The sequence below is a fragment of the Bombina bombina genome, chromosome 2, assembly GCF_027579735.1.
Source record: "Bombina bombina isolate aBomBom1 chromosome 2, aBomBom1.pri, whole genome shotgun sequence".
Taxonomy (NCBI): domain Eukaryota; kingdom Metazoa; phylum Chordata; class Amphibia; order Anura; family Bombinatoridae; genus Bombina; species Bombina bombina.
This window is the reverse complement of record NC_069500.1, coordinates 167,819,708-167,843,329: the sequence shown is the minus strand read 5'-3', so window position 1 is coordinate 167,843,329 and position 23,622 is coordinate 167,819,708. Positions and strand designations below refer to the sequence as shown.

The following is a 23,622-nucleotide window of genomic DNA, read 5'->3' as shown; positions in this document are numbered from 1 at the left end:
AAATTATTAATATATTATTATTAATATATAACAATATAAAAAGGAGTTTGTGTATGTACACACACAATATAAATATATATATATATATATATATATATATATATATATATATATAAAGTTGTTGTTAGTGTTCTACAAACACATACCTCATGGTGATAAGGTCATGAGAGCGGTTTCCAAAATCTGACTTGATTGTAGACAGTTAAAGTTCTTAAATATCTCACGGTCACTGGCAGACAGCAGCTTGCTCTCTCTCACTGAGCCACATAATTACCCACTGACTTGCTTTGCTGCTTGCTGGTAGGGGTTGGTACTTTGACAGTCTTACTCTCAGACAGTCTGAGTTACACACTGAGTCTCAGTCACGGCTCAGCCTCTCCCTCAAAATGACTCAAGTATGTGCGCTGCGTGAGTCATTAGAGAACGTGACTTGTATGTGGGTGTCACTCACACGCTGTAACGCTTGCTACCATACTGACCCCAGCCGGCACCACGGCACACCTCCTGACCCACAGCCAGTCAGCCACTGATGATGCTGTAATGCTTGCTAGTTGCAAGATATACACTTACCTCTGGCTCAGATAATCTAACCTCACTTAGTTGCTACCGCGCCTGCCTACTGCAGCCTGCACCAGTACACGGTGCGGCACACCACCTGCCCAACTGCCACTGATAAAAAAAAAAAGCAGAAGAAATGTCCGGTTTTCCTCCATACACATTACCGGACTGTCCGGTCTAATACCGGACACCTGGCAACCCTCGCTTTAAGGGACATAATACCCAAATGTTGAAGCACTTGAAAGTGATGCAGCATAGCTGTAAAAAGTTAACTATGAAATATCACCTGAACATCTCTATGTAAAAAAGGAAGATATTTACCTCAAAATTCCCAAATTATTCACACCCCACTATAATGAGATTTTAAGCAGCTAATCGGGATACTAGTCCCAGGACTTTGAAGGCAGTGTACATCTGGCACGTGCAGCCCCAGTCATGTTATTTCCTGATTCAGTTTAAGGAAGTTTATTATGAAATATCATGATATCACAGCAAAGCATAGCTATTGTTTGTTTTTTGTCTCAACTTGCAGCTGGACAGTAGCTGAAGTATAACTGTTACCAGAGCACTTACTCTTGTAAGATTAAAGGGACAGTCAACCATAGAATTGTTATTGTTTTAAAAGATAGATAATCCCTTTATTACTCATTCCCCAGTTTTGCATAACCAACACAGTTATATTAATGCACTTTTTACCTTTGTGATTACCTTGTATCTAGGAACCTTCTTCCAGCCCCCTGATCACATGACTGTGACTGTTTATTATATATTGTCTTAAATTTAGCATTGTATTATGCCAGATCTTAAATAACTTTCTGTGCCTGAACACAGTGTTATCTATATAGCCCACATGTACTTTCTGTCTCTTTGTGTTGAAAAGAGATTTAAAAAGCGTGTGATAAGAGGCAGCTCTCAAAGGCTTAGAAATTAGCATATGAGCCTACCTATGTTTAGTTTAAACTAAGAATACCAAGAGAAAAAAGCAAATTTGATGATAAAAGTAAATTGGAAAGTCAATTAAAATTACAAGTCCTATCTGAATAATGAAAGTTTAATTTATACTTGACTGTCCCTTTAAGAAATGTTGAGGTAAAATATCTTCCTTTTTTATATAGAGATGTTCAGTGGATATTTTCCTGTCCGCTTTTTACAGTTATGCTGCATCACTTTCAAGTAAATTAGCATATGGGTATTATGTCCCTTTAAATGCAAAAATATCATAACATAAAGGGACACACATTAATCACAACAGCTATGCAGTATTGTAATAATTTCCTGTTCATTAAAGGACCACTTAATACAGTAGAATTGCATTATTAACAAGTGCGTAATAAAAGACAATGCAATAACACATACTCTGAATTTCACAAAAGCATTGTTTTTTTTTTTTCCTGGCACATTTATTTTTATCTTCCATTTTCCGGCCCCCTGTATCATGTGACAGACATCATCCAATCACATAGCCTGTGAGCTTGTGCACATGCTCAGTAGGAGTTAGTGCCAAAAAACGTGTGCATTTAAAAAGTGTGCAAAATTTGATAATGGATGTAAATTGGAAAAAATCTTAAATTTGTGTGCTCTTTCTGAATCATGAAAGTTAATTTTGACTTGTGTCCCTTTTAATTAAAAGATTTGAAATAAAGCAAATTAGCTTCGTGTAATTTTTCTTTAATTAAAGGGACACTGTAAGTAAAATTTAACGATGCTTCTTACGAACTAACTACCCAAAATAAGAATAGGATCTCATTAGGAGATCTTTACCGTATCGCCGTAATATTCATTCCGAAAATTAAATTTTTTCCAAACCCACTCAGTGGATATCTTTCTCTCCTATCCAATCTTGGCCGACAAGTGCAGTTTGAATATGGTTATAGTTAGTTGTAGTAGGTGGCGCAAAACAAGTTGCTATTCCCAATGTGTCTTACTGTAAATATGTGTGATAATATGTGGGCTCAATATATGTTAATGTTTTGATGAGTCCTAATTTTATATTCTCTTTTGGAAAAAATGGATGTCGAAACTATTTAAGAAATAAATATGATCCTTTATTTGATTATGGTAAATTTACCCAATAGTAGTGATGCTAAAAGTACAGTTAAACAAAAATTATTACAATTCCTTCAAAGTTTAAAAAATGACACCGGTGTCTCTATGTATAAAAATGTACATAATATATAAAAAATAAATTAAATTAAAATAATAACGTTGAAATCTTATAATTTATACAGTTTTGGGTTTATCACAAGTTGTAATTTCTAACATAATGTTTGTAGATACAATTTTATAGTGGATAAAACAATAGTTGCTGTATAGTTCATATAGGATACTTTGTTTCAAGTTCAGCTATGCAATTGAGTTTGAGATCTTATCTTAGGCAACTATATATCAAATGTAGAGGTATGTTGGTGCGATTTTTATCACACTATAATATAAGTATACAAATTAGTACCTTGAAGTGTATCTGTTTGATATCACTTTTGTGAGATAATTGCGGTTAAATAAACGCCGCTATGCCAGTGTTTTGATTAAGTTTCAAGATCAAGCTGGTGGCAGTTCTATATGAGCTGCTGGCGGTTAAATAAATGCCGCTTTGGTTTCCTCTTATTAGGTGGGCTTATCTGTTTGCTGCGAGAAAATTCACTTTTATATAAGTGTTTCGGTAGTTGTCGTGGCCGCTCAGTTACCTTATCCTTTGTCGGTCAGTGACCGATCGCGGTCTTAAGGGTTTCTTGGTGGGATCTTCGTTGCGGTTAAGTGCTAACCGTTTGATGTTTTTTAAGTATCTCCGGTTTTTCTATTCTGTGGCTTGTCTGTCGGTCAGTGACCGATCACGATGGTATGGTTGTTGGATAACCTCCTGATGTGGAATTTTTGCGTGCCTTTCCGGTCTGTTGTTCCCAGGTTTCTTAGATGTCGGTCCGTGACCGATCTGGGTGCTGAAATGTGGTTGTTGGGATAAGTAGAAAGTTTGTAGGATAAGTAGAAAAAGGATTTCTAGTTATCAATGTGATCTTTGCGGTTAAATATATGCCACTCAGTGGGAACTTGAATATTTCAACTGGGTATAGCTGGTATTCACTTTGTCTTCTCAAATCCTGTGCAGGTGTGCTCTGGTATCAACATGTTTCGGCTGGACAGCCTTTTTCAAGATCCTTCTGGCATAGCGGCGTTTATTTAACCGCAATTATCTCACAAAAGTGATATCAAACAGATACACTTCAAGGTACTAATTTGTATACTTATTTTATAGTGTGATAAAAATCGCACCAACATACCTCTACATTTGATATATAGTTGCCTAAGATAAGATCTCAAACTCAATTGCATAGCTGAACTTGAAACAAAGTATCCTCTATGAACTATACAGCAACTATTGTTTTATCCACTATAAAAATTGTATCTACAAACATTCTGTTAGAAATTACAACTTGTGATAAACCTAAAACTGTATAAATTATAAGATTTCAACGTTATTATTTTAATTTAATTTATTTTTTATATATTATGTACATTTTTATACATAGAGACACCGGTGTCATTTTTTAAACTTTGAAGGAATTGTAATAATTTTTGTTTAACTGTACTTTTAGCATCACTACTATTGGGTAAATTTACCATAATCAAATAAAAGGATCATATTTATTTCTTAAATAGTTTCGACATCCATTTTTTCCAAAAGAGAATATAAAATTAGGACTCATCAAAACATTAACATATATTGAGCCCACATATTATCACACATATTTACAGTAAGACACATTGGGAATAGCAACTTGTTTTGCGCCACCTACTACAACTAACTATAACTCTTTAAACTTTGGGATAAAGTTTACTTCAGGTGTGCTAGATTCCCCACCAGCTAGACAGTCTAAACCTACCAAACATTCAGTTGAAATATGGTGCCTAAAATTCTCACTGCGCGTGCGCAAGATTGCCAAACGTCACTCCCTGCAAGAGATTCATTGCGGATAAGGACATGCAGGCTAATAGTATTATGATTCTACGTAGAAAGACCGGAGATCTGATTGCATAGATTTCGGTCTCAAATGCGCATGCGTTATTCAAATCTATATGCTGGTAATTTCGGCTTCAATAGTTGCAAATGTGCATGCGCTATTTCAACCGATTTTGAGCACATGCGAATGAGGACTATTTTGTGTCATAATGACATGCATAAACAGCTAATCGGATTGGTTCTAAATTCCATACACGTAGTGCCGAAAATTGTTGGCTGCATATCATGACTTAATCGTCAGAAAATAAAGATGCGGGGGCGGAGCCAACTGCCAAACAAGAGAGACGCTTTGTAAAAGAGCTCTCTCTCAGCTAGCTAATTTAGGCTCAAATAAAGTGGCTGGAATGACTAATCTCTAACATACTATACTTAATCAAACACCTCAAGTTGTCCTGAGTAGATATCTTATAAATTCTACGTCCTATCTGATGGTGAGAGAGAAGCTGCAGGAGTTAGTGCAGCAGCAGCTAAACCGCCATTGGAGAGGTGGAGACCCACAGGAGGCTCTAGGACATAAGAAAAGCGGATACCATCTATTCCCCTTGCTACATCATGGCTATAGATGCGGCACTACACAGGTTTGAGGAGAACGTTTGTGAGATTCTGGAAGACAGCTATTCCGAGCTGAGCTTACTGATGGCACAATTACTCCAACATGTCTCCACCTCACATGACATACAAGATGGCGGAGCAGGGCCGGGATCCGCCACTGACAGCCTGGATGCCTCAGCTACACCTGTTAGATACCGGACCCAACTCCCTATCCTCAACGTGGCAAAGATGACTGACAAGGCAAAGAAGCTTGAGTGGAGAACTCTAACTACACTTGGATCAGCAGTCCGCTCACGACCTCGCCATAAGTGGGAGAGAGCTGCGCCACCGGCAGTGCTGGATATCTTGAAAGGAGATAGCGCATACAAGTGTGGCGAACGATCACCCGCCAAGACAAGGACATTGTCCTCAGAGGGAACCGGAGGTTCGGAGGTGACCGCTCGAGAGGTAAATCCTAAGGAACTACTTAGAGAGAAGCAGATCCACATAGAGCTTAGCTCAGTCTCTAGACAGGGCCTCAGCCGCAATGCAATCACCGCTTCTAGAAGAGGAATTGGATAGCTGCCTAGTAGCCCATGTCTCATATCGCACTACTAATCCACAGGCTTGACTCATGGACTAAGTTTTTTTCTTTTTTGATTCAAAGAAAGCACATTTGTATAGCGGGTCTTTGCGGGACTGACCTCTTCTACAAGATACCATGCATGGAGAGTCAGAGATGTGTCCCCTGTGCTTACAGATGCTCCAATTCCCTGTACCCTCTTTAGGCCTGTCTGTTACTGGGGTCGGATGAAGGACTCGCTTAACTACAGACACGCAGTTTGTTGGGCATGTTATGCTGACTTTATTTTTTTAGCTTAAAAAGTTCTTTACCGTTTTCATTTCCTGTCAGAATTAATATAATAATAAGCCTACGTAGCACACATAGGTAAACTGAGTTATCTAGCAGCGATGTAGGCTAAGGGATCAGATACTATGTTTGATCTCCCTCAGGTAGTTAGTTGAACTGCCAGTATTACTGACTCCAATTTCCACCCATATATGGGCAAATATGTAGATGCTGTTGATTACTAGCTAAATCAACTATTCATACAATGCTTACATAACTGTAAATGGTATCTATCACGTCATTACTGTACATAATTCCGGTCTGGTAATTCTAACAGGCTGAACTTACGCTGAGTAATTGGTCCTACTATGGGGCTCTATTATTCTAATGTTTAGCCAAATTGACACTATTTTATTTTCTTCTCATGTTCTATGCCATTAAAATGTTCTAAATGTTATGTTCAAATGCATAAGTTAGATGGAATATATATTGCAGTTCTGAGACACAGAAGGTTGAGCCCTTCCACATTTTACTGCACACTTCTTTACAAATTTTATGTACACTCATATGTTAATCTGAGCACCTGAGCAGCTAAGGGACATGTTATTTAGTTTCATGTTAGCTTTGGAACATCTACATATTTTTTAGCCCTCAAATAGTTATGCTGTTACAAGGCCCTATTTTGAATAGCACGGCTCTCTAAATGAAGACCTAGATACCTGAGGGTAAATTATTCAACCATAAGATATAGATTTCAGTTCTGTATTAGTTTAGTACATGAATATCATTGTTATACCTATGAGAAAAAGATATATTGCACTCAAATAGAGGCCATATACCTCAGAACCTTATAAAATTGCTCACTATGGTCTAGTTTTCATATTCTTCTGCAACGTTTAATTGTAACACGTCATAGTTAACTTCTAAGTTATCTGATTATAAATAATGGTCATAGCTTACTCATGCTATACACTTAGTACGTAGTTAGCATTACAAACATATCCCTGTTCCTATGGCGATGCATTGCCTAAAATGTTAAGCTTTATTGAAAGATAGGGAAGTATTTGCTATGTTATTACCCAATATAGGCAGCTTCAAAATAGGTGAACAGGAGGACTGTCTTAGGCTCCAGAAGGGGTTTTTGAAGCTACAAATGTTTTGTATTTACTGTAAAACATCTTACACCTGCAATAACCTATATATCTTTACTAGCGCTCTCTTCAGATGTTTCAAATAGGGAGTTCACACGCCACTTGGCCTGTTCTCTGAGTTAAGCTACCAGAGCATGTCTAGATGATGGGAACCCTAGTTTTCGATGTTAATTTCATATAAAACCTCATGCAAATATGCTGAAATTATATAACATCGATATATTTGTGGAGTAACTGCTCAGTTAAGTTTATTAATTCCTTGCAATGAAAATACTAGATACTAACTTATACCAAATTTCTTTAAGTTAAATGTTAGTTTTACATAAAGTTTTATACAAATAGGTTGTAATCACACGACATAGATATGTCTACAGACAGGCTGTTCACTCAGGACTGTGTTTGCTGGCCCTGTTTTGTATGACGCCTTGTTAATAGTACAGAGATATTCAGACATTGACTAAAACTCAGGAAATAGGGCATTGCCCTATTCCCAATATATTTTTACTTTTTATCCATTCTAAATATTCCCGGGCCTCCTCTTTTTATAGAGCTGCTAGCTCCCATGATATTTCTTTACAGACTGTATCTCCCCTCACCCTTTCCCGCTCTTTATCTGAGAGCGGGTCATATCCAATATCCCCTAACCGTCTCTGTCCAGTGGTGACAATATCCCTGAGGGGAGATACTGCATAAATGCTCCAATGATGAAACATAGATCTCACCCTAAGCAGACTGGAGCTATACCTACCCTTTCTTGATACCCATTACAAATTACATTTAACTCCCTTGTAGTCCAGTGTTACACGCCACACGTTATATAACGATAATTAAGTGACCCGGCCCATTAACATTCCTATGGTCTCCCGCCCCCCCACTGGAGTTGACCATAGCTATTTATATTGCTATTATTATTATTTCCATCAAATTAATTAAATATGCTATAATATTGTTATATAGAAAAATTATTTGTATAAGCGGTGCTTACCCGCTGACAATTCCCTAATTCCCCCCTTGTTCTTTTATACAGCTCTTGATACTATGACCCGAACTTTAACAATAAGAAGCATTCAAGCATATGACAAATTAGCCCAGAATAAAATGGGTCTATCTGGTAGCTACAGTGCTCTTTCAGAGTACCTTCTTTAACATTATGACCTGGAATAATAGCTACCCACATTATCATATAAAAACATAAAATGAGGTTTTCAGATGTATTTTGGCATCCATTATATGTATATTTATTTTTATTTAGACTGTTATATTGTTATTACGACAATCATTGCTAAATGTTGAAATATGTATATGCCATAGTCCTTTGTTGTCATTATGAAAAACCCTCAATAAAAATTATTTAAAAAAAAAAAAAAAGATGCATTTTCTAAGGTTCATGAAACAAAAAGAGAATCCACAATCCTCGAGAGGTGCGCTGGTGTATGATCGGTCCGTTCCGGTATGCTTGAATCTATGGCTGCACTCCCCAAAGGAAATCCCGATGGAATCCTGACTGCATGAAAAAATGGAAGAAGAGAGGCGCCAAAAACATAAAACAGTATCGTTTGGACAAGGGAGAAGAGTGTAGATATGAGCCCCCCCTGGATGAGAGTGAATACTCACATAAGAAGCGGCACAATCAGCGTGCCTTATACAGCAAGTCGGGACTGTTGAGAGTCGCCTGACAGACACCCCCAGGCAGATACACGTCACCACAGGACCTCCAATCCGCTGCGGGCGATATCGTGCTGTAGAAACTCCTTGGAATCATCTGTGGCTTACGGCGTCCGAAGTCACAAAGGATATAAACAGAACTCTTCTTGTTAGCGGTCAATAGGAGGGTAGATGGACACTCAGAAATCAGGAGCACGTAAGGTAAACATAAAATCGTAGTTTATTACAGATTAAAACCAACAGCAACGCGTTTCTTGGCTACAATGCTGTTTCATCAGGCTGCCTGGATGGAAGTGCTGTGGTCATTAAGGGGTTAAACTAAATTTCAACTTGGTCCTGCATGATTTGTGAACTGAACACATTTTTTTAAATTTTTTTCAATTGACTGTAATATGTCAGCAAATTCAGAGAATATAATTGAAAATGTTCTGAAGTTTGTTGACTTCTCAACCAGCTTTCTAGATCATTCCCATGCTTTTTTAGGGTCAGTTCCTTGCTATCCTAGAGCAGGAAATATCGTGTATGACATTATCAAGTCATGCAAAGTATTCTAGTATTCTAGGGGGTGGGGTGGGCAATAATTAGATTGTCTACTAGAATAGACAAGTAACTGCAATAGCAAAAGACAGGGGGGTAGTTTCCATTCAGTTGGTAAAAACATTTTATCTCCATTAAACTCTAGGGAGAATTTTTATGTTACTACCAGTTTCCAAATGTTACAAACTTAATGGAAACTAGCCCAGGGTTGGCATGTCATGGGATGCAAATTATAGTCTCCAGTATTTCTTGAGAGTTTGACACCTCCATACTCGGTAAAGGGGTAGTTTAGCGTCCCAAATTCAGAAGGTACCACATCCTGCCATGAGGGGGGTTGGTGGTGGATTGGAACAGTTAGGTTCCCATCGGCGGTTGCCGCACCTGGGAATGACATTGGAACAGAGCGATCAACTCCACATTTACCTAAACATGTTACCTTTTTACTGTTCCAATATCCACAACGCTCTGTTCCAATATCGTTCCAGGGCACTGCAACTGCCGCTGGGAACCTAACCATGCCCCCCCCCCCACCCACGGTGGGATAAAAGGTAACATGTTTACGTAAATGTGGAGTTGATCACTCTGTTCCAATTTCGTTCCTGGGTGCTGCAACCACCGCTGGGAATCTATCCATGATCCTTCCCCCCACCGGGATATGGTACCTTCCGAATTTGGGACTCTAAACTACCCCTTTATCCCATACTCTTTTTTTTTTTTTTTTTTTTTTTTTTTTTTTCTCTCTAAAATGTGTGACTGGTTAGATCAGTGCTTTCCAAACGGTGTGTCGTGACACACTAGTGTGTCGGCAGCAGTTTGTAGGTATGTCCCTGCTTCAGCACAATTTTTTTTTTTATTTAAATTTTTTGGGAGTTTCCAACTTTCCGCATTTCACATGATTGATACCTAGTGGGTCACAGATTATCTTAACCAATTGGCGCAGCTAGGCGGGAACTAAAACTATTACTATTGGCGGCTTATGCGAGTGTCCTTATCTAATATTCCAGAAAATATTCAGAAACTGTGTTCATCCCATCAACCTCATACATTCCATTAAAATAGTAAGTTGCTATTGGTGGTATTAAACTTTTTTTAATTCTTGCACATACCTACTGTTACTTGTAAATACATTTTGTTATTATATACTTTATGTATGTGTCCGTATCTCTTAAAACAAGTTCGTTTTAACCTCCTGTTTGCCAGTACAACTGAATTACTGTGTCACAAAATGATGTAGGTCTAAAAAGTGAGTCACCAGCATTAAAAGTTTGGAAAGCTTTGGGTTAGATGAATTAAAAACACCAATATGTACTTAGTTTGAACCGAAAAGCCAATTTAACCTACTTATTTCCATAACGAAAAATAGGTAACTTTTTATTTAATTTATCACATGATGCCTTAGGTTATTTCTTCAATTTCCAGTTGTTCATATAATCCTCTTTTTTTTTTTTTTTCTTTTTTTTTTTTTTTAAATATATTTAAAAAATAAAAAGTTACATACTGATCCTTTGTGTACTTACATGGGTTAAAAGGATTACGCAAGCCAAAATTAAACTTTTATGATTTTGGTAGAGCATGACATTTTAACATCTTTCTCTTCTATTATAAAATGTACTTTCTTTTATTATCCTTGTCAAAAAGCATACCTAGTAAAACTCAGGAGCTTGTCTTGAGCACTATGTGGCAGCAGTGTTTGCAACAATATATGTAATCATGTTATACATTGTTGCAAACTCTGCTGACCTATAATGCTCAACAATGTATGACATGTTCAAAACCTTTAAAGGGACACTGAACCCAAATTTTTTCTTTCGTGATTCAGATAGAGCATGCAATTTTAAGCAACATTCTAATTTACTCCTATTATCACTTTTTCTTCGTTCTCTTGCTATCTTTATTTGAAAAAGAAGGCATCTAAGCTTTTTTTTTTTAGGTTCAGGACTCTGGACATCACTTTTTTATTGGTGGATGAATTTTGTCCACCAGTCAGCAAGGACAACCCAGGTTGTTCACCAAAAATGGGCCGGCATCTAAACTTACATTCTTGCATTTCATATAAAGATACCAAGAGAATGAAGAAAATTTAATAATAGGAGTAAATTAGAAAGATGCTTATAATTTCATGCTCTATCTGAATCACAAAAGAAAAAATTTGGGTTCAGTGTCTCTTCAATAGCTTGGTGAGTGCATATAGCAGCACAACATCATATTATTATTATTTTTTTTTTGTGTTTTAAATTTTTTTATTGAGGAAATTAGATACATGCTAGATTATATAATACACAATCACAGGAAGAAAATTGTATGTCTATAGGGATGATACAAGGAGAGTATATCCAGATAAATTATACAGGTAATCCAAGAGGAGCATACAGTAAGACAATCAGTCGTATTAGGATGGGATATACATTATGTGCTGAAACAAGGATAGGTACTGTAAATAAAGGTTCCTGATCAAGAAAAATTAGACCTCTTTATTTTTTTTTATAAATGAAATAGTTTAGTTTAATGAATAGAAATATTGTGCAGGTATGCATGTTTAAGGGGCCCACTAGGGAAAAGTGCTTTAAATTGGGAACTCAAGGAGTGTAAAATGGAAGGAGAGAGTACACTTAACGAGTGGGAGGTGAAAAGTTAGTTAATTAATGGACACACCTGCATGTGAATTGAGTTTATGTGCTCATGTAAAACTGGAGTTAGGGTAAGTCAGCAGGCAAGAGCTGGGGGAAGGGATTAATTAGCATCTGATATCTAATGATGAAAAGAGTGAGAGATAGCATATTGATCGTTATAGACTAGGGTAAAAACGTATGTCTTGTGAGTGAGCATAGATCACATGAATTTGTACTTCCAAAGTAGGGGGAAGGTCTATGCCGTCTCTTAAAATTGAAGTGGGAAAAAGATATAAGTTTATGGAGTGTAAAGTTGCATAATAGGGTGCTCTGATTTTATGTTAAAGGGACATAATACTCGTATGCTAAATCACTTGAAACTGATGCAGTATAACTGTAAAAAGCTGACAGGAAAATATCACCTGAGCATCTCTATGTAAAAAAGGAAGATATTTTACCTCACAATCTCCTCAGCTCAGCAGAGTAAGTTCTGTGTAAAAAGTTATACTCGGCTGCTCCCAGCTGCAGGTAAAAAAATAAAAAAAAATGAAGAAATGAACAGCAGCCAATCAGCATCAGCAGTGCTGAGGTCATGAACTCTTTTACTGTGATCTCATGAGATTTGATTTAACTCTCATGAGATTTCATAGTAAGCTTCCTTTACCTGATTGGTGAAATAAAATGAGAGTGCACAATGCTCATCCCTTCTGCTGTCCTAGGACAGACACACTAAAATGCTGCTTGGAAATCCTTTACAATGGGAGGTGGCTACTGAGGAACATTTGAGGTAAAATATCTTTCTTTTTTACATAGAGTTGTTCAGGTGATATTTTCTAGACAGCTTTTTACAGCTATGCTGCATCACTTTCAAGTGTTTAAACATTTGGGTATTATGGCCCTTTAAGCAGTAGGTGACTATTTAGAGTATGGGAGTATAGTTTGGGGGAAATGGGAACACTATGTGTGGTTTGTGGTCAAAATGGGGGATATATATTGAGTGTAGGTATTAGGTAAAATGGAGGACAGTGTTCGTGTGCAGAGTTGTTGCAATTTAAGTATCACATGATCATACAGGGATTGTAATTGAATACTGCAAACAGTCTTAAGGCTGTAAAGGTGGGTTGGGGAGGTATTAATTGCTAATGAATGAGTTTAAAAGTATTCCAAGCATTTATATCTATATACATTTTTAATATGTAATAATTTGAATCCCCTTGCTATAGCTAGTTATACAGACAGCTAGTAACAAAAGTCTGTACGGTTCTCAGTCCATGGTACAGGCCCGTGTTGTCTAAATGCTAATACAAAACATAAAAGGCTCTCATTGTATAAAAGTATATACCAACATTGATCATTCCAAATATAAAGAAACATGAGTATAATGCTAATGCAAACTTGTAAATATCTTTTTGAACTAACATAGGAGCTTAGTAGTGAAAACAACAGGATTGAGGAGGACCCGGTTATATTAGTTAAGTTAAGGCAACAAGAAAAACTGTACCTGCTTGTGTAAGTAGCTTTATAGCAATTTGAGGTATCAAGTTAAGAATAAAATATAGCATAGGATAAGAAAATATTTTAGGGGTCCCATCAGAGGGCCTAAATGGGCAATCCTTTGACTTGGAAAGGGGATATAAACATGAGATAAGCATTTTAATTACCCAACATCAGAAGACAAAAAAAATAAAAATGATCATGCACTATCATCTTGCTACCAAAGCTAGACATAGAATATAACACAACACAAACATGTTAAGTATTTCCTGAGTGAAAGAAGCTAAAGTGTTCAGTCTGATTACTCCATCTGAGGAAATGCATTGAACTTCATTAATATAAATATTCATATGGTGCATCAGTCCAAAGTAAAGAGGGAGTTCTCCGTTTCATTTACAGAGGGCAGTCTTTTCTACTACTCTATTCCGCAAGATAGGAGTGTTAAGCCAGGTTCTACGGCTACGGAGGGCATGGTTCCTCTTGGAAAAAGCTGAGTTTTCAGGCAGCTGTAGTCAGTTTTTAATACAGGGGTGTAGTCGTTTCCTAATGGTTGCTTGGTGTAAAGTTAAGCTTGCTTCTCCGTTATACACGCTACCGCCCGGGAAGTCTGGGCAAGAGACGGATGCAGCAGGAGCTTTGTCTGTTAGTGCGTTAGTTATATGTTGTAACTCACATTCAGTCTGAGCTTGGTGTCCTCCAGCGATCGGCCGCATCACTAGGGAACCGAGGGTCAGTTTCTCAGAGTCCGCCATATAATTAAAGTGATCACTTATCATTGAAAGGTTTCCTGCATATGTCTCCACCAGGACTGATGCTACGAGATTGACACGCTGCCCGTCCAGTGCAACTTGCTCCTCAAAAACAGTAACAGAGGGTCTGTCTTGCTCTTTTCCTTTCTGTGATCTAGGGGAAGTTTGTGTTAGGATAGAGGCTGCTTCTTCTTCTGGTATATCGCTATGCTCACCTTTCATGGTTCTCACAAGGGAATCAAAATGCGTCTCCAGCTTGTTTGCTAACAGTTGCAACAAAGAAGTAGCGGCAATCTTCATTATGGGTTACTTTGAAGTACGCTGATGGCTTTAAAGGTGCTTCACTAACTTTAGGTATATAGAAGTCCAGTCAATATTATATATAACTTACTGCAAGCTTTGCTCGGTTTCCTTGCAAACCGGGGGGGGGGTTAGATAGTGACTGCTGTGAGGCTGCGGCCGTCAAGCTCTGTCGGTCTGATTTGGATCTTCAGAGTAAAATAGCGCATCAATATTCGGTATTGCCGTTTTCTAGCAACACTATTCAATAGATATATACAACTTTTGCGAAGGATGACATTTTATAAATGAGATATTCAGTAGATTAGTCTTTAGTCTTATATCCAGTAGAGCTCTCTTGTTTTGCGTCTTAGCTCGGACACGCCCCCGCAGCACAGCATTTTAAACATTTCGGTATCTCTTTAACCTCAAGTTCTCAACTTGTGCAAATACTTCATATTTTCATCACCATTGTTTTCAGCCCTAATCTAAATTAAGGGATAGTTTCTATAATTTAAACGGACAGTAAACCATCATAGTATATATTATTATTATTATTATTATTATTAAAGAGATCAAAATGTGTGTTTAAAAAAGAGAGCTTTCTAAATACCACCAAAGTACAAATTTTTCTTTTCTTTCATATTTTTTTTTTTTTAATTTGTAGTCTTTTAACACTCCTTTTATCTTATGGAGGATACCTTTGCCTGCTGTATTTATGTAGTTTATATGGCACTACAACATAGAAGCTTAAAACAAGACGTATGTTCTGCTTTTTCGTTCACTGCCGAAGGTGGAAGAAGGCGTCCGCTCTCGGCATTGGGCTCTATTCGGAGCTAGATTTCTTATCGTGAAAGTGCAACAAACTAAGATCTTGATTTGCACAGATCTTAATGTGTAGCACTTTCACAAGAGAAATCCGGCTTTATAAAGAGCCGAATGTCGTGAACATCCGCCATCTTCTGCATTCGGCAGTGAATGAAACTGCAGAATCGTTTTATTTTTTTTCCTTGGTACTAATTGTCTACAAAAAACACTGAAAAAACAAATATTATTTAGGAAGCACTAAAAACGGCAATACCTTGTTAGACCAGAAAGTAAAATAGAGTCTGCTATACAATCGGGGTAATACAAAATAAAAGTAGTAGTATATAATCACATAGAAATGTATGAACAATTTGGGTTTTGGATAAAAATAAAATATTTTATTGGGTACATATATAATACAAATAGCACAGTAAATATTGATTGGCCAATCTAAAATGGCTTAAAAAAAGTCTACAATATATAATTTAACTAATCCGAAAGGATTACATACACATCCCTACTTACATAAAAAAACTTAAATAAAAGTTAAGTCAAATGCAAAAAGTAAAGTACAATAAAACACAATGGGATAGGGAATATAATCCCGCAAAAAGTACAATGTGCAAATGATTCTTTTAAGCAAATATAGAAGTCCATATGGAAGTTAGATGGTATTCATTTTTTTTTAGAAAGTTTTTGTTTGGGTTAAAGGGACACTAAACCCAAATTATTTATTTCATGATTCAAATAGGGCATATAATTTTAAGCAACTTTCTAATTTACTGCTATGATCATTTTTTCTTTGTTCGCTTGCTATCTTTATTTAAAAAGCAGGAATGTGATGCATAGGAGCCGGCCCAATTTTGGTTGAGAACCTGGGTTATGCTTGCTTATTGGTGGGTAAATGTAAGCTTCCAATAAGCAAGCGCTATCCATGGTGCTGATTCTAAAATGGTCTGGCTGCTAATATTTACATTCCTGCTTTTAAAATAAAGATAGCAAGAGAACAAGTAAAAATTGATAATATGAGTAAATTAGAAAGCTGATTAAAATGTTATGCTCCTATCTGAATCATGAAAGAAAACATTTAGGTTCAGTGTCCCTTTTAAGTAGTAGAAGGAAGAGTAAATCCTTGACAGACTCAAGACTAGTGATTTCCTCCCAGCCAGTTGGTATGAGAGACTGTGTCAGAGTATGGTACCAATACTCACTGTTTTGGTTTTCTCTGAATCTGTATGTGATGCCTTCCTCCTTGTAATGTGCAGTGCAACAGCCCGCATAGCTCCGCTCTGTGAACCTTCCTCCTTGTGATGTGCGTTGCAACAGCCCACTTCGCTCTATTCCTTGGTCCTTTTTTCAGGTCACTTGTATTTCAGGTAACCAATGCAACATTTTTAGAATTGATCATTGATACAATTTCCATTCTGAAATTGTTTAATTATGTACTCAGTTTTTGAAATGATTAGCCCTAATTGATTCATAACGACTATTTAAACTCAATATTCGAAGGTAGTGAAATGCTTGAAAAAAGACTGTGATTAGTCGGCTGAAATTGCAAGGAGCTACTTCAATATTGCCCTACTTGGGTCACCATACAAACAACCTGAAAAAAGGTCCACGGAGCAAAGCGGGCTGTTGCACCGCACATCACATGAAGAAAGGTTCACAGAGCGGAGCTAAGCGCACACCAAGGAGGAAGGCATCACATATGGATCCAGAGAGAACCAAAACAGTGAGTATTGGTACCATACTCTCATACCGGTCTCTCATACCGACTGGCTGGGAGGAAATCACTAGTCTTTAGCCTGTCAAGGCTTTACCCTTTTTTGTACTACTTAATACACAAAGAAAACAACCAAAAACTTTCTACCTACAGTAATACTATCTTACTTCCATATTGACTTTCATATTTCAAAGAATCATTTGCACATTGTACTTTTTGTGGGATTATATTCCATTGTGTTTTTATTGTACTTTACTTTTTGCATTTGATTTGACCTTTATGCAGACTTCCCTCTTAGTGTAAGTATGGATGTGTATGTAATCCTTTTGGACTAGTTATATTTTATATATATATATATATATATATATATATATATATATATATATATATATATATATATATATATATATATATATATATATATATATATATATATATACAGGGAGTGCAGAATTATTAGGCAAGCTGAATAGTTTTGGAAGTAGTTTTTAGTTCACCATCAACATTGCATGCAGCAGCAACCACAGCCTCCCAGACACTGTTCAGAGAGGTGTACTGTTTTCCCTCCTTGTAAATCTCACATTTGATGATGGACCACAGGTTCTCAATGGGGTTCAGATCAGGTGAACAAGGAGGCCATGTCATTAGATTTTCTTCTTTTATACCCTTTCTTGCCAGCCACGCTGTGGAGTACTTGGACGCGTGTGATGGAGCATTGTCCTGCATGAAAATCATGTTTTTCTTGAAGGATGCAGACTTCTTCCTGTACCACTGCTTGAAGAAGGTGTCTTCCAGAAACTGGCAGTAGGACTGGGAGTTGAGCTTGACTCCATCCTCAACCCGAAAAGGCCCCACAAGCTCATCTTTGATGATACCAGCCCAAACCAGTACTCCACCTCCACCTTGCTGGCGTCTGAGTCGGACTGGAGCTCTCTGCCCTTTACCAATCCAGCAACAGGCCCATCCATCTGGCCCATCAAGACTCACTCTCATTTCATCAGTCCATAAAACCTTAGAAAAATCAGTCTTGAGATATTTCTTGGCCCAGTCTTGACGTTTCAGCTTGTGTGTCTTGTTCAGTGGTGGTCGTCTTTCAGCCTTTCTTACCTTGGCCATGTCTGTGAGTATTGCACACCTTGTGCTTTTGGGCACTCCAGTGATGTTGCAGCTCTGAAATATGGCCAAACTGGTGGCAAGTGGCATCTTGGCAGCTGCACGCTTGACTTTTCTCAGTTCATGGGCAGTTATTTTGCGCCTTGGTTTTTCCACACGCTTCTTGCGACCCTGTTGACTATTTTGAATGAAACGCTTGATTGTTCGATGATCACGCTTCAGAAGCTTTGCAATTTTAAGAGTGCTGCATCCCTCTGCAAGATATCTCACTATTTTTGACTTTTCTGAGCCTGTCAAGTCCTTCTTTTGACCCATTTTGCCAAAGGAAAGGAAGTTGCCTAATAATTATGCACACCTGATATAGGGTGTTGATGTCATTAGACCACACCCCTTCTCATTACAGAGATGCACATCACCTAATATGCTTAATTGGTAGTAGGCTTTCGAGCCTATACAGCTTCTGCACTCCCTGTATATATATAAAATATATCTATCTCTCCCAAATTGTTCATACATTTCTATGTGATTATATACTACTACTTTTTTTTATTGCCCTGATTGTATAGCAACTCTATTTTTACTTTCTGGTCTAACAAGCTATTGCTGTTTTTAGCACTCCCTAAATAATACTTGTTTTTTTCAGCATTTGTTTATATATGTAGTGGGACATATACCTCTCTTAGGGTAGCTGATACCTGTTTTTTGGCGCAATATAATTTGTAGTTGTTTGCATGCACTAACTGGCTACAGACAAGTGGCTAGATGATAATTATCAAGAGGGGTTAAAACTAGGGTTGCACCGATACCATTTTTTTTTATGACTGAGTACAAGTACCGATACTTGTTTTCAAATACTCGCCGATACCTATTACCGATACTTTTTTTTTATGTCATGTGACAGTTTACCAAGCACAATACAGACTAATTATTTAAGATTCCTTCTTTATAATTATAAAGGACTGTAATTCAAAAGACATCATGAAATAATAAAAAAGTTCACTGAACATGTTTATAAATAAAAAAATATTACAATAAAATATTAAATTTAAAGGGGTGATACAATTGGGTTGTAGGGCTGTTATATAACATCAATCTGACATTTGTAAGGAGGTTCGACTCTAAGTTGAACAGTCTTTCACTTTCCACACTACTGCATGGTGCAGAAAGATATTTTTAGGCCATTTTAGCCAGAGCTGGACATCTGTTTATTAACTGCTCAGTTGTCTGAACGAGGTACAGTGATCTCTCCTACAATACAAATAACAGCAATTTGTATTGGCAGAACAGTAGTAAACAATTTTTAGTTTAGTCTCCAGTTTAAAATGAAATGGGAACATGCAGTTTGAAAAAACGCCACAAGATAGCATATGGGTAGGAAGTAGAGGTATCGGTTTAAGTATCGGTGCATTTGCACGAGTACAAGTACTCATGCAAATACTTGGTATCGGTACCAATACCGATACTAGTATCGGTGCATCCCTAGTTAAAACCAAGCCTTTCAAATCTTACTAAAAAACAATGTTAACGCATTAAATGCTTATAAAACACTTAATGCAGAACATTAGCAATGCTTTTCTTCATTGATGATATTATGCTTATAGTTTACAGGCTGATTAATGGTCTTTAACTTGGTTTAACTTACTCTTTGTAACCTTTATTTTGCAGGAGAAGCAGGATGAACTTCTGAAAGAAGTAAGTATACACCATATTATTTAATGGTTCTGTGAGTTTTATGAAATGCCATCAAATTTACCTGTGACAGAAAATAAAATAGGCTTTTTATTAGTAAATAATTGTATCACTGCTTAAATATATATTAATTTAATCACCAAGATCTTTTTGTCACATGGAACACAGATGAGCAAAAATAAATGCACTTAAGTACTAGAATATTTTATTATTGCACAATTGCTTGAATAGAATTATTGATTTAACCTTTGTATAGGGGTTAAACTTTTTAAAGAGAGACAGTAACATATATGAACATGGCTGCTAAGCAAATCATGAGCAGCATATATGTGTATCCCTAGTTTGAAAAGGATCGCCTATTTCCACTAAACTAATTTCATAGGTTTAGAAACCAACAGTTTTGACAATTCACATAAATGTAACTCTATAATGTTGGCTAGATCATCTATGACTCATAGGGTAGATAGGGTCAGTTGATATCTTGTCTACCCTAAGTTGGTATATTTCCCTTTAAATTAATAGCTGAATGATGTATCCAGTGGTAGAGCTTTAAAATCTAAGAACTTGATAGTGAAATTTAACATTGCGCAAGAGGATTCTTGTGCAATGTCACCCCCTGCTCTGGCTCAACCAGTTGCTCTAGAGCAGAAAATGTCAATCGCCCCGATCGAGCAAGTGTCAGGGTGATTGATCTTGCTCTGAGGTGGCGGAGAAAGCCAAATACAAAAAGCAACTTCCGCGTTCGGCAGTGAAGGAAACTGCCGAATGCACAGATCTACAAAAGAAGCAGTTGCTACTGCTTTAAGGGATGTATATACGTGAGAATAGGAAACAGCTCCCACAGTTCACATAACACGTAGAAGACTTGCCATGCCTATCTGCACATCCACAGAAAAAGAGATGTATCCAGCTGTGATGAATTACAAAAACTTTATTTCTTCTATAAGGTATGACGAGTCCACGGATTCATCCTTTAATTGTGGGATATTATCCTCCTGCTAACAGGAAGTGGCAAAGAGCACTACAGCAGAGCTGTCTATATAGCTCCTCCCTTAACCCCACCCCCATGCTATATAGCAGTGAAGTATGTTCAGTCATTTATTCTGGAGAGACTGTGTATTTCAGAAAGGCTGACAGTATCCCCATGAGGGTAAGGGTAAGCAGTAATCTTAAGAGCTATAGAAAGGCATTACTAAGCTTGCATAAGGGGCTAATTAAAAAAAATGGATGACACAGAGTTTTTGAATGTTTGTGGGCAAACGTTTTATGAACTGGGAGTGCTGTTAACGTTTTTTTCTTGAGCAATAACGTTTTTTGGCAACTTTATTGAGGGTACACTTGGCTTAATTTTTGGGTCTCAGAACCCACATGGCTAGTTTAAAACCGCTCTGGTGCGGTTCTTTGAGGCTGTAAAGACATTGAGTGAGATGGGCGGGGCCTATTTTCGCGCCTCAGATGCGCAGTTGTTTTCACTCAGCAAGCTCCAACTCCTGAGGGCCCTTGTGGATGTTTTGGGCCAAATCGAAGCTTTAACCCCATATTTACAATCCCTGAGGGCAGGTAGGCGCCACAGCAGGGCTGTGGCGAGGTGCTGGGGGTGTTTTTTCCGGATTTAGGCCTTATTTTAATCCGGTTTGCACATTAAAGGGTTAAATGTTTTATTTTCTTGTGGGGCAAACTTAACTACACAAATTGAGTCTGCTATCAAAAATTTGGAAAGTTTAAAGTAGTTTTACAGAACGTGTATGCTTTTTTCTCTTAAAGGCGCAGTACCGTTTTTTAAGATTGTTGTTTTTTCACTAAATAAAGTGTTTTTCAAGCTTGTTTAAACCTGTTGCTCCGCCATGGAGTTTGAATTTAGTCCTTAAAGTTCTTCAAGGTGTTCCGTTTGAACCTATGCATTCCATAGATATTAAGCTTCTATCTTGGAAAGGTCTGTTTTTAGTTGCTATCTCTTCGGCTCGAAGAGTTTCTGAACTATCTGCGTTGCAATTCGACTCGCCTTATCTTATTTTCCATGCTGATAAGGTGGTTTTGCGTACCAAACCTGGATTCCTTCCTAAGGTTGTTACTAATAGGAATATCAATCAGGAAATTGTTGTTCCTTCTCTGTGTCCTAATCCTTCCTCTAAGAAGGAGCGTCTGTTGCACAACTTGGACGTGGTTCGGGCTTTGAAGTTTTACTTGCAAGCAACCAAAGATTTCCGTCAAACATCTTGTTTCTTTTTGGCTGAAAAGCATCATCCGTTTGGCATACGAGACTGCTGGACAGCAGCCTCCTGAAAGGATTACAGCTCACTCTACTAGAGCGGTGGCTTCCACATGGGCTTTTAAAAATTATGCTTCTGTTGAACAGATTTGTAAGGCTGCGACTTGGTCTTCGCTTCACACCTTTTCCAAATTTTACAAATTTGATACTTTTGCTTCTTCGGAAGCTATTTTTGGGAGAAAAGTTCTTCAAGCAGTGGTGCCTTCTGTTTAACCATCTGTCTTGTCCCTCCCGTTCATCCGTGTCCTGTAGCTTTGGTATTGTATCCCACAAGTAAAGGATGAATCCGTGGACTCGTCGTACCTTATAGAAGAAAAGTAAATTTATGCTTACCTGATAAATTAATTTCTTCTATGGTGCGACTAGTCCACGGCCCACCCTGTCATTTTCAGACAGATTATATTTTTTGATTTTAAACTTCAGTCACCTCTGCACCTTATAGTTTCTCCTTTTTTTTTTTCCTGTACCTTCGGTCGAATGACTGGGGGGTGGAGCTAAGGGAGGAGCTATATAGACAGCTCTGCTGTGGTGCTCTTTGCCACTTCCTGTTAGCAGGAGGATAATATCCCACAAGTAAAGGATGAATCCGTGGACTCGTCGTACCATAGAAGAAATTAATTTTACTTTTTTCACACAGCGTCCAAAAATATACAGTGGACCCTGTGTGAAAAATTAAGGTCTTTTAATTATTTACAGCTGGAGATATCTTTTTTGTGGATCTACTTCTTTAAGTGACAGTCTTCTCCCGAATTTGTATTGTTTAAATAGATAGATCATCCCTTTATTACCCATTCCCCAGTTTTGCATAACCAACAGTTATATTGATACACTATTTACCTTGTATCCAAGCCTCTGCAGACTGCCCCCTTATCTCAGTTCTTTTGACAGATTTGCATTTTAGCCAATCAGTGCTAACCCCTAGGTAACTTCAAGAGAGGGAGCACAACGTTTATCTATATGGCCCACATGAACCTAGTGCTGTCTAGCTGTAAAAAAAAACAAACTGTTAAAATGCCCTTAGATAGGAGGCGGCCTTCAAGGGATTCAAAATTAGGTTTAGCGTTCAACAAAGAGAACAAAGCAAATTTAATGATACAAGTAAATAGGAAAGTTGTTTCAAATTGCATGCCCTATCTGAATTATGAAAGTTTAATTTTGACTAGACTGTCCCTTTAAATATTTGGCAGCAGGCTCACTTATGCAAACCTGCGTCACATAGCCGAAAAAGCTGTAAATGCAGCTTTATATAATTTATCTCAAAACATTTCTAATTACTAGTAAAATAGATGCCTTTTTCTTTTCTGTGCATTTTCAGAGGTATTTTAATGTCAGTGATAAATACATTCTAATAAAGGTTTAAAGGGTCAGAAAAAGAAAAACATTTTAAGATACAGACAGATCATGTCATTTTAAACTACTTCCCTTTTTCTTTTATTATAAATTTGAATTGTTTTTGCTGGTGATAAGTGGCTGTGATTGGATCACCAGATGCATTCAGCTAGCCTCCAGTAGTGCGTTGTTGCTCTTGACCCTATTTAGGTTTACTTTTCAACAAAGGATACCAAAAGTGCAAATCCCAGTAA

The 23,622-nt window shown here is 37.4% G+C and overlaps 1 protein-coding gene across 1 annotated transcript in view; it reads left to right on the top strand.

The window, feature by feature from the left end:
* CENPK (centromere protein K) overlaps nucleotides 1-23,622 on the top strand; it is a 210,546-nt gene that overhangs the window by 1,025 nt on the left and 185,899 nt on the right. Inside the window, exon 2 of the mRNA XM_053701331.1 lies at nucleotides 19,747-19,773. Within this exon, the coding sequence (XP_053557306.1) occupies nucleotides 19,747-19,773 (27 nt within the window). The remainder of the gene's footprint in view (nucleotides 1-19,746; nucleotides 19,774-23,622) is intronic.